The sequence below is a fragment of the Merops nubicus genome, unplaced genomic scaffold (genome assembly GCF_000691845.1).
Source record: "Merops nubicus isolate BGI_N331 unplaced genomic scaffold, ASM69184v1 scaffold1124, whole genome shotgun sequence".
Lineage (NCBI taxonomy): Eukaryota > Metazoa > Chordata > Aves > Coraciiformes > Meropidae > Merops > Merops nubicus.
Window position 1 is genome coordinate 132,980 of NW_008604640.1, and position 18,121 is coordinate 151,100.

Here is an 18,121-nt window from a genome sequence, read left to right on the forward strand (position 1 = left end):
TTAATATAATCAGATGGCTGTATTTAAATAACATGTACTTTACTAGAGCCAAGTATATATTTTTCAAGCTAACAATCTATATTTGATCAGTTTTAATACAAAAAAAATCTGCATTGTTTGCATGATCAGAAGTGCAGATTCAATTTGATCTCTCACGTAATCATCTCTTTATACCAGTGTGAAGAGATTGCACTTGTAAATGTTCCTTGTCCTGTTCTATGCTGGTCTTACATGGATTTTGATGTTAGTCACTAAGGCTGTTTAGATTCCTTATGTACATATTTCAGTCATATTTCTTTATAAGCAAATCAGTAATGCGTGTTCATTTAACTCACAGAAATGTCTTTTATTAGAATCATTTTGATGTTATGCTGAATATGTCGTTGTCATCATAGCATGCTCTCGGTCAGTTGATATTATTTATTGTGTATTTGCTAGCCACTTCTGCTCATTCCAAGCATTTTGGTCAGTGCAAAGTTATTTAGCAGTAGCCTCACCAACTCCAGAATATTATGGTTTAAGAAAGTAGTTTAAATACGAAAATATGCTTGAACAATGTGTAATAATTATAAGTTAACAAAGTGAATAGTGAATAGACCAGTTTGAAAATGAGCACTTTCTAAAATCATAAATTTTGCTTTGGTTTGTTCCATTGCTGTTCACAGCTTATAATGTTACAGGAAAGCTTTGTAAACATGGGTGCCAAAGCAAATACATACAGGCTAAACACAGAGGTTATTTATGCTAGAGACAGATAGTGGTATAAAAGCAGATCTGTAAAACTTTATGCAAAAACACATCCAAAGCCTAAAGCAGCAGTAAAGCAAGGATCAAGCCTATAGTGTGATTCAAAACAAACTGAATGGAAACCTTCCCAAAATCATCTTTTGCACAAAAAATACTGAGCCAGTAGGTAAGGAATCCTGTACATACCCAGTTGCATTGGCTCATGTCCTTGAGTAGTTAAGGATGAAGGCAATTTAAAGACACTCTTTTCTGCTTCTTGATAATGGAAATGTTCAGTGTCCAGCATTGTTATATACGTTGCGTATTTCTTAGAGAAAAATTTTGTCACACTGTCTTCAGCCTGGATCAGAGCTTTTAAACACTGCAAAAAACTGGACAAAGAGGAAAATATTGGAATATGAAACATGCCCTTAGTTAGGAATGAAAGGGCAATATTTCATATATGAGGGTTTAGCTATATTTGTTTCTTTGACAAGCATTCCTATAGAGCATCTTCATAGTGTGCGGGTTTGTCCTTCTGAGGACAGCAGTACAGGGTGTTGCATCACCTCCTGCGTTAGCGGCTCACCAAGAGTAAATGTCTTTCTGCCTGAAGAAGTTCATTTGCTTAGTGTAAGCAGAGACTATTTTGCCATTTTTAAAGTTGCATCGAAGTTTAGAAACACCTTTGCTACTGGATATGCAATAAGTGAAAGAGTGCAGGAAGCCGCATAAGTGAGTTTTTGTCTTTACTCTGTCCCATCTATCTTGCATATTTTTATGCATGAGTTACTTTTGCTTGATGCTATTTCTTTACTACATTTGAATATTAAATGTGCTTTTGCATTTTTGCAGTATGTATTATACAACCCTTAATGCCTTATTTTGAATGCATATGTGCAGAACTTGAAACAATTTCAATGTTAACCTTGAAACAAAATTTCATTTCAATTCGATTTGTAATTCAGAATCAGATTGCCTTTGTGATTTGTTTTTTAAGACTTACATACATTTAGATATGTTACCTAAAGTATAAATTTATATGTGTACAAGCTATGTATTTATATAACATGCAGACATTTTTATGCAAAATTTTAAATTATTGTGCATGTAAGAAAGAGTCGGTTTCTGAAATATCAGAAAGCATATTCTTAAACAAAGGCTGGGAAATATCCTAATTGCAATTCCACAATAACTGGGCACGTTAATTCATTGATTTATTTAAATGAAAATCAAGTCACAACTTTACGCAATAAGACCAAAAAGAGGCAGCAAGATGAAGAGTTAATTTTAGTATTTCTAAAGTGGAGCAGACATTCGTCTTCTGTATGGAATGGAGGGTAGATACTGTCTCCAGACATCAGAGGTACTTTGAGTTTTCATACAGCCTGTGGAAAACCCTCAGGAGTCTGGGACAGTGGAGAGCTGATGTTTCCAAGCTGGCTGTCTCAGCCTTTGTCTTAACCAGTAAATAACACTGAGACGTGCGCTTGAATCCTGGCCCATAAGTGAATATTGTTACATTTTATTGTTAGTGTGCTTGCCAGCCCAGTGCAGTCTCTTGCCCGCTGTCTGCCAAGCAAGGCTCAGGTATTGTTCAAGGGACAGCAGCACCAGCACAGGACTGTTCCAAGTTTTCATCCAACATGTTTTGTATGGAGAAGTTTTTGCTGTATCACCTGGAGTTGTGTCTAGGAAACAGTAAGTGCTCCATTGAAAAGAGGTTCTCTCTGATGTATTTTTATGAGCCTGCCCTTAAAAGCATGTCTTCTCTAAGGAGAAATGGTAGTCTTTATAGGGCTCTGGGACTTCCACATTTTTGTGTGTAAAGCTATTCATGCATTGTGTCCTCCACTTCAGTGGAAGCAAGTCTACGGACCTTTCCTAGCAGATATGGGTGAAGCATTGTACCATGAGAGCTGATGTACTTGCAGCATCTGAACAAAGAGACTTGACTGACGGTCCCAGATATAACCTGGCCCTAGTGCAAATCTCCTAAACTGCAAACTGAAGAACTGTCAGTCCTTAATAAAACCCTAGGTAATATACTGGCTGTGAATAATCTGATACATTATCTCATGAAGCCAGGAAACCAAAAAATGCCAAACCAAAATGCCATGTGAGTTATGCATAGGAAGTGTTTTGCCTTATTCATGTGGGAAGGTGACCTTTGTTTCCCAAAGAGAGAGCAGTCTATTTGGTAACTCTTCACAGAGTTTCAAACTTTTAGGTTTCAAGGCTGGAGGAGAGGGTGAAGAATGAGCAAGATAGGTTTGGATGGATGTCCATCTTCCTCCACATCTTCTCTCTCTAACACGCATCCCTAACTCCTCTCACCTTTCCCACTTTCTCCCCACAGTAATTCCTAAGGCCAGTTGCTGGTAGTGCGTTTCCAAACGGGAGTAGAAAGTAATCTTCACTAGGAAAATCCTCCTCCTGTGTTGGAGACCAGCAGGAGGGATCCAGCGCCCAGATTCCACGGATAATTCCTCTCCTTATTAGCGACTGTAGTGTTATCTGTGTAGTTTGCATATCATTTACATTAGCTTCCAGCTAAAGTCAGAGAGAAACAGTGCCAAAGAAAGGCTTCCCTGTTGCATTCTACTAAGTCCTCACTAATGCTAAATCATGGCAATCGTGATGAATTGTAGAACGAGGTACGGGTTCGAGGAGAGGAAGAAAACACAATGCTTAATAAGGCTTTAAAGGATGCTTCATTGTTGATTTTTAGTGGAAATTGAATGTTAGGGCCTTGAATGACCCATCTGTTTCCCCATTTCAGACTGATGAGACTGCATTAGCTAATGAGTATTATCTTTTTATTCATTTTGAGCATGCCGTCGACATCTTTGTGTGAATTATAATTTGCAATTTCATTTCAGTAGTTTAACTAATGTAAAATGGTTGAGAACAGTTTTGAGGTTTCTAGAAGGCAATGTAAAATGTGCACAGATCTTTTAGCAAAGTAGTTTCTAAGCTTATGTGTTGGCAGAATTCTAACATACAAGGAAGTTCTATGCACATGTACTTGGAAACATTTTGAATCATGCAAATATTCACAAAATACAGGATCGCTCTTTTTCTTAATACTAATTTTCACAGTGAATGTTATGCCTTAATTGATGAACAACGCGTACTGGCTGTTGTCTGAAATAGCATAGCATTTAAATGCAGTAAAACATCTCCTTTTTCTTCTTTTGTTCTCCAGCAATGGCGAGTCGGCAGGTGGACATCGCTACTCAAGGGTGGTTCATCGGTCTTATGTGTGCTGTTGCTCTTCTGATCTTGATTTTACTGATTGTTTGCTTCATAAGGAGGAATAAGGGTGGCAAATATCCAGGTATGATATATAATGGGATTAAAAATCATCTACTGGTGGTCCATTAAGACAAATCTCAGGTTTACTGGAGAAGTTACCTTTGCTGCTGGTTTATATTTATGTTGCGTATATGGTAAATCAGTCAACATTTGGTAGGCTTGTCAGGAGCAATCTGCCCATTGGCAGAAAACTTCAATCCCTTTACGTATGAGGAAAGTAGCTCCTTCATTCCTGGAGAGTGTAACTAATACATGATCTCTCTAGAGAAGTCTGAGCTTTGAGATACTTGGTCCTCCTGCCAGTCCTACTGCACACTCCACTTTTTGAAGTACAATGCAGATGGGTTTAACCCGTTAAAATGAGCTCAGTTAGAATTTATTTAGTCAGAAAGAGTAGAAACAGATACCAGATCATAGACACCGTGCTGCTTCAAAGTACTGGGAATGTATTTCATAATACAAAATCCCTTTACATGTTATTTTGTCTCAGATACATTACCCTTCTTCTCAGAATCTGCATCATCTTCAGCCTCTGCATTTTCTGCAGCTAAATTTGAAGTTACCATCCTTCAGTCAGGCTGGTTATTTCTTCTATAGTTTTTTTCTTTCTGAGACTGTCTTTTGGTTTGTTCTTTTTTTTTTTTTTTTTAAATTAGTATTAGGCTGAGGAATGGCCAAGTGCATTTTATAATTTAAAAATTGGAACTATACAATATACATCTTCTATTAAAACTTCCATTTCTCTGGATGTACATATTATAAAAGGCATATATGTATGTGTGCATATATGTATCTTATATATATATCTATCTATATATCTCTTTCCCCAGTCTTATATTTCTGTTTACATAGTAGCTCTCTTGAAAAGGATAGTGACGACCAGTGTACGTGGTACTGCCTGACAGGATCTCAGAGCAGCTCCTGAGGTGTGCGTGGATATGAATGAACTTTAAAGTGGGCATCAGACAATAATTTGATTTTTTGATGCACTTACAAAAGTACTGAAAGAATATAATCCATACTGGTTTTTAATTTTTCCTGCTTGATTTGATCACTGCAATTGTGAAAACTAGTGTCAGGGAATGCTAAAAACTTTTCATAGGCAAATATTTTATAGTTGAACTTAGCATATCAGGTTATTTTTATAAGAAGGTATTATTAAGTACAAGAATCCTACTCTGCCCAATCTAACTATTTAAATGTTTTATGGAGAGAGCAAATATTTGTAGTGACAGCAATAAAATAAGTAAGAGAAGCTTCTGTCCAAACCACCTGTACCCATGAAGAAAGGATAGGTGATTAAGAAGCACAGTGTTATACGGAGTTGAATGACAGGCTGAAGATAAAATCTTAGAGTTTTTCATAATATTTGGGTATTTTAAAGAGAAAATGAAATTACAGAAGATAAAGGAAGAATGACTCTTAGTGGAAAGAATTGAGAAAAGAGAAGGAAAAACTAGGAGAATGAAACAAGTGATGAAACTGAGGAGGGCGGAGTTGGAGCGAGTCACCGTCTAGAAGAGGGTCAAACACAGTTTGAATGAAAGTGTAGAAGGCACTTGGATGCTAAGTTGGGTGTTACTTTGTGAAGATCCCTGCTATGCCCTTCTTTTCTCCCACTTCTGCAGAATGACTAAACATAAGGTGTTGGTTCTTTTATGCCCACACGTGTATGAATATAGACACGTATACAAAGGTAAACCATGGCTGTGTATGAGATTTCCAGGTTCAGTGTGTACTCCTGTTCGTAGCATTTACTCTGGAGCTAATTCTGTTTCTCGTGTCATTGCAATCATGCTGCTCCACAGATAGTGACAAATGCAAAGCACAAAGCTATTAACTCTTTTTTTGTCGTCATTTTAACATGTCATCTTGAGATTGCCCATGGTTTGAAAAAAGTAATAGATCATTTCAGTATGAAATTATAGCAGCCAGATACATTTCAAGGTGTTATGAATTATTGTAATTATAGACTTAGAAAATACTGTCAGGAATGATTCATATCCTCTTAAAGGAGAGCATATATACTAATGATGTACACATTATGTGTGGAAATTACCAGAGAAAAAGATAAGGGATTGTATATTGGATTATGTAGCTCTATGTGCTAAACAAGGGAGAGATTTGAGTAGTAGCCAGAAAAAGAGAAATGAAAATGCAAAGGGAAGAAACATGAAGATAAATCTAGTAGTCAGTATATTATTTAACTCTGTCAACAATCTTAACTTATAGGTCTTCTATAAACATCAGTCTTCGCAGGTGCTAACAGGTTTCTGTGCCAAAGGACACAGTGCTGCATAGGGTTTTTGATAGGGACAAGTTACATGAGCGGATTTATTCACACCAGCGAATGGTGACTAAACTTGTAACAAGGTGTCATGGGTTAGAGCTGGGCTGGTCACCAGAAGAATGACAGATGCTCTCTATTAACCCTTCTCCCTTCCCCAAGAGAAAGGGAATAAGGGAAAGAGACTTATGGATTGGAAAAGAAAGCTGTAACAGCTTTAATGAAAATAATAAGGATACTAAAATCAAATATATAGAAAACCAATATCAAACCCAACCCCACTGATGGCAGTTACATCACTGTCACCAGTGATGCTGTGGAGCAGGTGCTGGGCAAGTCCCAGAGTGGGAGCCAGATTGAGGAGCTGGATTCTGGAACTGGATTCAGGAGCATTTAGATCAGGATCGAAGGCGGAACACAGAGTCCTCCTCGGATCCTGGCCATTGAAGAAGAGAGCTTGACCCTTGTGACCCCTCATCTTGACACTGAATATGATGGATATGGGATGGAGCACCTCACTGGTCGTTTTAGGGTCACCTGTCCTGTCTGCTGCTCCCCACGGGTGTGACCTCTTACTGCATCTCCAGTGTGGTACACAGGATTTAGCAGTGACCTTGGTCTGCTCAGGAGCAAGTATAAGCCAGAGCCTTTCTGCACATCAGTCCTTGGTAGTAACTGTAGAAACCAAGTGTTACCACTTCTAGAAGCTGACACTGTCTACAAAAATATGCTGTGAACTTCAGAAAGTGCAGTTAGTAAGAATAGGCTGAGCTGAAAAGTAAAATCACTGAACGGATTTAGTTCTATTCTAGCTCAAACCAGGACACAAGGATGTGCAAGAGATAGAAATTGTTTTAAATTTAGGTTCCAGCATATGTGGCTTTGCTTTACTTTTGATCATGTTACAGAAAAGAAGAAATTAACAAATAATTTCTCCCCTATTTTATTTAAATAGGCCTATTTTTTCCAATACTAAAAATTCTTAAAACACTATTTAAAATTCCCTTGAGTTGTAATGCATGAAATGAAAGCAGAAATTGTACAAACTGACAAGTTAATCTGATTCAGTTTTACCAGTCAGTATGAGAGGAATATCAGGAGGAAATACAGAGTATGAATAAGTAAAACAAAATTATTCAGGTTTCAATAAACAATAGTTCTATTAATAACATAAGTAAATAAAGTATTTTAGCAGAATTTTTAACAAAACTTTCTCCTTAGTGCTGGAAATGAAAGGAAGAAGTTTTACTAATGCAGAATGACATACAGTATTTTGTACTTGAATGAAAATAAAATTCTACAACTAATAAACAAATGTTTTTCTTCAAAAGAAAAAATTGTAACAGTGTTAAGGCCCAGTTGGAAAAAACAATTTTCATTCAATCACATTCCTCCCAAATGTTTGAGAAATTACAGCCTTAAGGTTGCTTATCTTGCAGTTTTCTTGTAAAAATTACTGTTTTGAATATTTTAGTGAAAGAAAAGGAAGATGCACATGCTGATCCAGAAATACAACCTATGAAAGAAGACGATGGAACGTTTGGTGAATACAGGTGAGCAACTGACGCGGTTTGCTGTGTTCAGTGTTCATATCACACGCATACCGGATGTAACATCACACTTATTAATTCAAAACTAACTTTTATCCATGTTGACAAAGATTCTGTATCCAGTGTTGTGTAGAACTATAGATAGCATTGCAACCACACTGTTAGAAAACAAACAAACATCCAATTTCAGAGCAGGCTCCTCACTAATGCAAGGTGAAATCAGTTGTCCTTAAAGTGGGAATCTTTATGTATAAACCCATCTTTCACATAGTTAAATACCAGGTACAGCATCCTTTCAATTAGGGCATGTTTAGCATTATAGGTTTTGGAAAGACTTTTCTAATTGAAACGTAGTAAAGACAATTTTGTGTTACATCGACTGGAAAACTGATGCATTTAAACCAGCTGCCAGTACTAACACCTAATCCAGTAACAAGGAAGTGATGTTATACACAGAGGTGAAGGAATGTCCCACAAGAAAAAATGAAGCTCCCTTTCATGTATTTCAGTACAGGATACTTAGCAACCAGCTTCAAAGCGTGCAACAGAGCTCTTACTCCTGGCTCTCTCCCTTTACTGTAAGTGTAGTCTAGCTGAGTCTCCTGGCATCAAAAAAGCCTGCCTGGGCAAGTCTGTTCATACAACAGTTATGAGTATAGCTTATTAAATAAGCATTTTATTTGTTGGTTTTAGATTAGTACAGGAAATATTGTTATTATTCTCTCATTATGTGAATGCCATAATATTTTACATGGGTGATATAATAGATTTGATAGCATGTCCCTGTGTCAAAAGCATTGTCTAAGCCCTTTATTGTTTTGAGGATGTTCCTTTTACAAACATACGTAGAAAATTACTTTTTTTCAAGGAGGCTCTACTGTGTTGCCATAGCTTCTTCATATACGGGAAATGTGCATCTTGATCTGACTAGATCTACTAGATCTGAATGCAAAAGAGCAATTTCTGTTTATTCTTCCTTGATTTAAAAAAGATCCGATACTCTTGTTCCTAGGTTAATGAGTTCAAAATAGTATTTTATTACAGCATTAAGTGCTTATGGATTAATTACATTCAGCTGATAAAAAGGGAAATGTGAAGCAATGTTTGGAAGCGGAGGTAAATAAGTACTAAGTTTTGCTAGACAGGCCAGTCTGCATGCTCCTTTATTGCTCCTCTGGTTTTTGATACTTGGAACTTCCAGCAGCAGACGCTGACCTTCACACAGAATTGTACAAATGATATGACCTCGAAACATGTTTGCTCAGGCCTAGAGTAAGTGTATTCAAGTCTGCTTTCACGTGTGACCTGTAACAAGACTTGAATTTATGTCTCTGTATTTAAGTGGCTTGAGTTAGTCTATAGAATCATCTAGTTCACCTCATGTCTGGTGAATATGGACAGATGCATGCCAAGCTTTCCACTTGTTCACATGAAAGAGCTCATCCTATTTACTGTACAAAAACTCCTTTCTAAAATGTATTTCTTTGTAATTAGTCTATATTGGACTCTCCTCTTCTTTCCTTAGAGACAGGGCAGCAGCAGCAACCAGTCAGATTACAGAAGATATCTTGGCACCCTCTCTGCAGCCCAGCACCACTGCAGTCGCTCAGTTCCCAGTTTGTCTGCCTCATGTAGCACTGGTCATGAAGCAGTGCTTCTTTGAGGAAAAAGGGTATAGGGTTTCCCTTGAAAAAAAAAGTAATTTTTGAAAGATCTAGGAATTCGAATATTTTGAACTTTTTTCATCACTTCAGGTCCATGTCTGCTTGGACAGGAAAGAAACTGGACAAGGAAAAGAAAAGAAAAGGTAGCTGTGCCAATTCTCCTGAAGCAGACCCTGTCTTTACCAAAGCAAAGTCTGTGAGATCTGACAGATCCAACTTCTTCAGAAGGTCAGGGGATCAATACTCCAGCACCAGATCAGAGACCTCCTACAACAGGAGGAGGGCTAGGCAGTCTTCAGAGCTTACAAGGGTTAGTTCTGTCTCTGCTTCCCTCTGCCGAGAGGAGAAGAGGTCAGACGGCTGGAAGTACAGGCATGGCTCTAGACATCATGCTTCTGAGCAACAGATAATGGGGTCGGAGGAGGGCTCAGATTCTCAGGCAGGACAGCCATCCCCTTCCCAGCAACCCCTCAGCTCCAACTCAGTTCATGGCTCAATGGCAAGGCAACATTCTTCTCTCCAGCACTGGTTCAGCCAGACCCCAGACTACAGCTCAGATTCGGAAGACACTCAGAGCTCCTACCACCGGAAGGTAAGACCTTCTACTACTACTCACTTCTCTGAATCAGAAAAGAATTCATTAATGAAATCTGTGATTTTGCCTGAGCTAGCTACTGTCTTAAAGGATGCTCTGACAGCAGCCAGGCAAAGTATAACTTCTGTGGCACAGGCTAGGTCCCATTCAGTAAAGCATCCCAGGGTACCAGTTACAGAAGTTCCAGTGATTCCTCTAGAAGCAACTGGGAGCAGTTCCCAAACTTTTGAGTCTGACCATATGGACAGTTTAATAGATCAGACAGCTTCTGGGAATGAGAAACCTGAGGCTGACAAGGCCTTGGAGATTGAGTCATCCCCTGAAGATGGGGAGGTGTCATCTGAGTCTGCTACAGAAGACCAAGAAGGACCAGATCCTCTGCGTAAGTTTGACATGGAGAATCAGGATTATCTGTTCAAGCACATAAAGAGTGTGTTAATGCTAAAATCTTCCAAATCTGAACGTGCTTTGGAAGAACTACTTATCCCCTCTGAAGAAGGCAAGGTAGATAACACCCTTCCTATTGATCCAGCAGTGGAAGATCTTGTCAGTAGGATTTGGGGTAATCCTGAGGCAAAGCACCAAGCCCCGGCAGTCCTACGTAAGCTCTATCCTTTTCCAGTGGATAAAGCTGCTTTGTGGGGGACCTTGCCTCAGGTGGACAGCGCGTTGCTTGCTAGTGATTCTGTACTACCAGTGCCTACCAATATGGATGCTGCCCCTAAAGATCCTACTGACAGAAAGGTCGAGGAAGCAATTAAAAGATCTTTCAAGTTAGTTGCAGCCCAGCTTGGGGTATCTATCTACTGCACTTACGCTTCTAGAGCGTTATTAGTATGGCTGGAGGAAGAACGAGCCAGATCCAGAAAGAAATGGGTCCCATCTGGTGCCGTGCAGAGGAAGCGCAGGCTCTGTAAAACCGCGGCTAATTTTATCCATGATGCAGCTGAGGATTCTCTCAGACTCACCGTTAAAACCGTGGCCTGCCTCGCTGTGGCCTGGAGAGCTCTTTGGCTGCGTCCTTGGGCCTCGTCGCTCGATCTGAGGTGTAAGCTGCTCTCCTTGCCCTACAGGGGCGGCAAGCTGTTCGGTGAGCCCTTGGCCCGGCTCATGAAGGACTTCTCGGAACACAAACACACCTTGCGTCAGCTGAAGAAAAAGAGCTCTCTGAGAAGCTCTTCATTTTCTTATCCTCACAGGTGCCTGAGCTCCTTTCGTTCTCCTCCGAAGTCTAAAGGAGGGAAGGGAAGGTATAAGGTCTCACAGTCGTTGCCTGCCAAGTACGAAAGGACGTTTCGCTTGCAGAGAGACACCAGACCATCAAGAGGAACCTTCTGAGAATGCAGACTTGCTTCTTCCTCTCTTAGGAACTGGGAAAAGTGAAAGACTTGGAAATTTATACTGAATAGACTTCAATATTTCAAGACGGCTGTGTCCAATGCTTAGAAGATAGTTGTTTCAAAATAAGATTTAAATTATTAAATTGCTTAAATCTTAATGACTAATTAAGATACTCCAGAGAAGTCATAGCTCTCAATTGCAGGGGAGGTTTTTGTCACATTCGATTTCTAGGCTTCCCAGTATTTGTGGGATGGCCTGGACTTGTTTGAAATTTTGCACTCAACTTCATCTAAGAGCATACTGTCTGCAGAATGAGCCAACGTCACATTTCCCTGCTGCGTCGATCTAACGAAGGACATGAAAGCCTCGGGATCCGCGGGCGCTCCAGGAGCCACAGAACGGGCGGGCCTGGGCTGGAGCAGTACCTCCACTTCCACGGAACGAGGAGGAGCAGTGCCTCTGTTGCAACCTGCACTGCAGTCCTAGCGGTTTCCTGAGCTCTAGGAGACTGAGATAGTAAATTTTGGACAGTCAGTGAATACTCATGCCAAGAAACTGCAAGAAATAAAAAGTACGACCAGAAATGCGTGTTTATTTAAATGGAAATTAAAGACTATCCAGAGCTCCTGTTCAGGTCAGTGCAGGTGTATAAATCAGGCCAAATTTTCATCCTAGGCCTTAAAGCAACAGAAATTAAGAAGTTATGGCATCTACAAATCTGTGGATTCACAGGCAGGGAGAGGCTGTGAGCATGCATTTTTTGCTTAACTTCACCAGAAGTATGTGCATCTAGTGTCCCATTGCAGTCTGGAAAATGCTCGTAGGAAGATCAAACAGGACAAGGTAACTACAGGTAGAAGGACTGCTAGTGTGGTAACACAGGATGTTTGCACATTTTGTTGAATTATTTTGCCTCTTTTCTTCAACATTTTGGCACACAATATTTTTCTTAGAAATTCTTGGATATCCTGTGAGAGACTTTCTGGAAATGGTTGGTGGAGAGTTCTGAGATTGCTAGATAATATATTATTATTGTTGTTCTAGGTTGATTAACAGTAAGAATACAATTTGTAACTACAATAGTATTTTTTTCTCTCATAGTTATTTAAGTTTTATTGCAGCTTAGGTGTGTTTCCACAGGGATGTAGCAATGATTTGTGCCTCAGCAGCACAACTCCAGGCTTGGTCCCTTCTAGGACAATAGATGATGTCAATGGACTGCTTGAAGAATTCTTGTCTCCAAGTAGTCTGATTGGATTTGGCAGTGGTCTTATCGTGTCCTCATTTACACACACGTGCTTTCTTTGATGGTTCTTATTTTAATTCTTGAACATCTGTGTCACTACTTTTTAAATCAGAACTTTGATTTCCCATTGTATAATTTTTCACCAGAAATCGCAAAGGTTGAAAGTTGAATTTCTTTCAAGAAGATTTTTCTTTAAAATTTTCAGGAGTGATTAAGGTTCTTTGACTAACAATTTTTTCAACCCATTGCCATTTAAAGCCAGAGCTTAATCTACCAGTTTTGCCAGCTTCTACCAGGATCGATGATTGAGAACTACAAAGGTACTAAAGAAAAACTAAGAAAAGTAATACAGATGTGCTTACGTCTTAGCTAGACTGGAAATAGTAAAAGGTTTTGCTCTCTGGCTTGATGCAGGTGCATAGGGTGTATACAAGTGTACAGGGAAAGCATTTTTCATCAGCTCAGTCCCGTCAGTTTAGGAGCATGAGCAGAAACCTGCTAGGTGTTGGGGCAGAGGTTCTCCTGGAGCATGCAGAGGAGCCATAGGGTGAGGTACTTCTGTGGCTTCACATGACTGCGTATGCTTAAAGTTCCGGACTGCTGACCTGAGGGCACAGAAAAAGGCATTTACTGATGGCAGGTGTCATCTTCTGTATCCTCTTTCTGCATCCTGTAGCCCAGAATGCTTTTCCTATTTTGTTTGTTTGATGTTGCCTTTCACCTGACAGTTGTGTTATAAGGAAAAGTAGTATATTGCTAACCATCTATTGAGTCTTTTTGCATGTCCATGAATGTGGCAAAGTTTAGTGGGAACTAGTTGCCTGCTGGACTGCAGAGGCATCGTAAAACTGTCTTCCCCATTCTGACTGGTTGCTGCATGTGCCCATATCTAAGGAAGAAAAATTGAACAGTTGAAAGAAGAAAGGAGATTTCAAGGTACATATTTCTTTCAGTAACTGATGAGCTTGTGAAATGGAAGTACTTTTGTAAAAGAATCAGTTTGTCCTTTGCATTTGCACGTTATTTTTACCTCCGTACTTTTTGTATCTCTTAATTAGTAGCTGCAAGTTTGAGATGTTTCATGAAAGTAAGTAGAAAAAGAAACATATTCATATATTAGCAGTCATTCATGAAAAATATTTAAATTATGTTTTTAGAGTATGTTTTAATATTACATACTGTTCTTTTACTAAAAGGGCAAGAAATGCGTGTGGTACGTATCAGTACTTTTCAAAATGACTGGTACATATTTGTCTTCACTGAGAAACTTTCCTCCTTAAAAACCTACTAGTATGGAATTTATTTGTAAGACAACAAATGGCACAAGTATCCCTACACTTCACTTTCATGGCTGGATGATCTAAATATAGAATTCTTACCCATTCTCGCCTCTTGTTTTGTTCCCTTTTAGTACTTGTCTCACTGTCAGTTGTATCCACTGCATACATGACACTTTTCGAAAAGTTCTTCAGTTTTCCGCTGTGATTTTAGTCAACCCCATTTGCACTTTATTTTTTATTTCACAATATTACACTAGGCAAGTATAAAAGGCAGCAAGTAAAACCACAGGCACAAACTAAAGAAGCAGAGCACCAGAGTCCCTTCTCTGCTTTGCATCCCAAGGCTACAAAAGCACTGTCCCAAACACTGATGACTATTTTTGTCTCTCTCCTGTTGTTTTGCTTTTTGCTGCTCAGTTTCTTTCCCCTCCACCTAAAGCATTGTATTCACCTAACACAAGAGTCATAATCCGTTTTGATAAAGAACAAATTGGTACCATGGCATGTATTTCCCTTTCCTGAACAAGGCGTGGAAAGCACCCTGGATAATCCAACATCTTTTTCCACTGCCAGAGTCTTGCAGAACTCCTTCCTGGACTGGTGTAGTGCAGAAAGGGAGGGAATCCCCACATTCACTTTTCATTTTTATATCTGCTTTTACAGCAGTGCCCACCTCTGTGCAGGTACACTCCTGGGGAAATCTACAGTGTTGGTTGGTTGGTTTTAAATAGTAAATTAGTGAAATTAGTAGATTAGATCAGTAGAATCCGCATCCCACTTAAAAGGTAGAAAAATCAGACACGGCGTAAGAACCGTGTAAATATTTCTTGTTTGGCTTATAAATAAACTTTGTTTTCAAAAATGCAATCACAGAAACCCAAATATTTGCACAGTTTCTTGGCCAATTGGAATATGGTATAAATGGAAATTTCATTTATTTTCATTCCTACGTATTGCAGTGTAAGCAGTTAGAAAGGTGCTCACCTAAAATTAAGCAGCAAACGGTATGTGCAGTGTTCTTTACTGAACACTGTTATCACCCAGAAAGCATTAAACACTGCAGGGCATTCTTCTTTGGGAGTAGGGCCTGGAACTCCTTCAAAGCGAGGGTCTCACCTTCATTTGGCTGGTATGACCTGTTGCAGTGACTCGGATGCCCTCTGGTGAAGGTAGTGGAGGGACTGCATCACATGCGATTCTTAAATACTGGGTTCTGACTTCAGCCTTTTAAATACAGAGTTCTTCCAGAGTGAACTCCCTTCAGTAGTGTCCCTGTAACCTGCTCATGTTTGCAGCATTACAAACATTTCCACTTGTCTGCTGGTTGCTTGACATTTTGGAGTAGCATTCTTCTAAATGTTACTAGCCTGTATCTGGCAGTATCAGTGAGCATAGATCATATTTTAACCTCAGGCCATGTGCACAACAATGACTAAAAACATAGTCAAGACTGATGCAGTCAAGTTTGCAGTTTTACCTCTGTGTATTTTAAACACAAAGGTTTTCTTACATGTTAGTAAGACAGATATTCCTACCGGTTCTTTCTTGTGTAGGCACAGAAGAATAAAACCCATGGTATGCTTTTTCTGTAGGTGCATGCATATTAGGTGCACTTCTTTTAGCGTGTGATAACTTGGTGTCTTCCAAAACAAGTGATGAGATGAGGAGAAACAACTTGATAAAAAATGGGTATAATGATTTTCTAGCAATAGCTAATTGTTTCTCAACAGGGCGTTTTTTAGCTAACAATATAATCTGTGTGACCTTGTCTATGCTATATATGTAGTTTCTCTGGGTTTTCAAAGATATTCAGGAAAGAAAAAAAAAAAAGAAAATACACTTATTGGAGGAACTTAGATATTAGTTTTTAGGAATTACACTGTTAAGATAATTTGCTGAATACATATGCAGCCTAATATTGTGGGTATTGTAAACATATTTTTATTTCTGTGATATTCTATTCATGTTTCTTTATATTTCCATGAGCTGGGAGCCTTGAAATAAAAAAAAAAATTAAAAAAAAAAAAAACCACACCCAAAACACCACTTACTGTTTTGTACCCTATATGCAAATAAAATCACGTGTACTGTTTAAGACAATGTAAATAATTGCACCCAAAACTGCAGCTGGGAACATTGGGTTTTAATTGGAATTTCTTTAGAGCTGCTGCATAAATCTTCATCTAGCAACTGAAGTGCAGCATAAAGGATTCCAAAAAGAGCCCAACTACGTCTGTTTCATGAAATACAAGTTTACCACAGCTGCAAGTTTGTTGGGGAATGCTGCTGGTACTGCAGATTTTCTACTGGCAAAGGAGAGAACAGTGGTTTGCCAGAGGGGTCTCTTCCCCCTCTCCCCCCCTCTGAATCCCTGTCCTCATCAGAACCCGTTATCAGTTATGGATCAGGAGCTTGGTCTGACGGGTACTGAACGTAAGCATGCTCTTAACTGCCCAGCTGTAGCTGCCGTAAGCTAAATTGTTGCTTTATCTGTATACAGTAAATGTTTTAGCAATTTTAAGAGCAAATTATTATTGATAAAATACTGATCATTATCAGGATATGGACTTTGCTTTTCTTCTTAGGCTATTTTCATTTGTTTCTTCTGCACCCTTTTAATGGAATATGTAGGTCTCTTGAAAGGTAAGGTTGAAAATCCCAAGTCTGGCCTGCATTACGTAACAAATTATTTGAAATGCAGCACTTTAATTTTCTTTATATTAGTAAAGAAAATCCGTATATTTCATTTAACCAAACCATTCTTCATTCATGTTCAAGGAGTCAAAGAAATTAAGAAGTTTAACAGACTAACTTCGCAGCACATCATAAGCTTGTTACTTTGGAGAACAAATATTTTTTTAATATAAGTTTACAACCCGATTTTTAATGCTTGCAGTTGCATCTAAATTGCTTCCGAGCCAAGGACACGAGTCTTATCATTGAAGTCATGCACGATGGGGGAAAAAAAAAGGGGAAAAGAAACCACAACCCCCCCCTCCCTCCACTGAAGACATTCTCTCTTTAAACCATTCCTACACCATGTATTCATGTCGACTGCATCATATTGATTTGTCCCTACAATGTGATGTGGGTTTACTAAAGGATGATAGGGCTGCACACATGCTTTTTATAAACTCTGCATGCATGGCTGATTCTGTCTTAATATAGGACACATCAGCTAATTCCTTTCGTTTGTTTGTTTGTGTCTCTAGTGATGCAGAGGACCATAAACCTCTAAAAAAAGGAAGCCGGACACCTTCAGACAGAACTGTGAAAAAAGAAGACAGTGATGATAGTTTAGTTGACTATGGAGAAGGTGTAAATGGTCAGTTCAATGAGGATGGTTCCTTTATTGGACAATATAGTGGTAAAAAAGAGAAAGAACCCGCAGAAGGAAACGAAAGCTCTGAGGCTCCTTCTCCTGTAAATGCCATGAATTCATTTGTGTAACCAGAGAACTCGATCCCCTTGTATCTTCAGTTTGCTTAAAGCACTTGTGACATCCTTCTCCTCACGCTCTGAACACGCAGGTAACGGAGCTCCTCACCACGAGGTGTTAATGTTGATGAGAATATGCAGGCCCATACAGCGTATTGACACAGGAAGTGGTGCGCCAGTCCGAAGCAAAACACGAAATTCAAGTTCCATTCAAAACTTCGGTATTTTTACTTTTTTTTTTAAAGGAACTGACACAAACAATAACATCAACTTGTAATTTTATTTCCTGTTGAAAATACGGTATACTGCATGGGGGAAAAAAAAAGTTCACAATTCACAGGTAATCTCGTGTACACTATAAAAACATGGTTTGACAATTTGTTCTGCAGTCCTCAGCTGAATCCCTGGATATGAATTCTGTTTTCATTGTCAGAGTGTTATAGTAGTATTATATAGAACTTCAATGTCTTTGTGGACATTGTTGTGAAATTGGTGACTTAATGTCTAGCTATCATATGTCTTTTTGCAAGACAGTTAGGAACAGTATGTACAGTATATAATTGCTAAATAATTTAAGTATGACACTTGCATTTGCTGATGCTTAATGAGACCCTCTTATCTGCTCTTTGCTCCTATTACTTTATAGCCTTTTTAATCTATCAAGTATTACAGCAGT

General features: G+C 38.9%; 1 protein-coding gene across 7 annotated transcripts in view; it reads left to right on the forward strand.

The window, feature by feature from the left end:
• The window catches only part of NRCAM (neuronal cell adhesion molecule), a 70,252-nt gene extending 52,454 nt beyond the window's left edge, over positions 1 to 17,798 (forward strand). For 6 of the 7 annotated variants that reach the window (XM_008939048.1, XM_008939045.1, XM_008939049.1 and 3 more), the window contains 3 exons: positions 3,935 to 4,066; positions 7,806 to 7,884; positions 17,220 to 17,798. In XM_008939048.1, coding sequence (XP_008937296.1) covers positions 3,935 to 4,066; positions 7,806 to 7,884; positions 17,220 to 17,457 — 449 coding nt within the window. In that variant the 3' untranslated portion in view covers positions 17,458 to 17,798. Of the gene's footprint in view, positions 1 to 3,934; positions 4,067 to 7,805; positions 7,885 to 16,638; positions 16,651 to 17,219 lie in introns of all 7 variants that reach the window. The other variant, XM_008939047.1, reaches the window with a different exon arrangement.
• Positions 17,799 to 18,121: the final 323 nt, after the last annotated feature.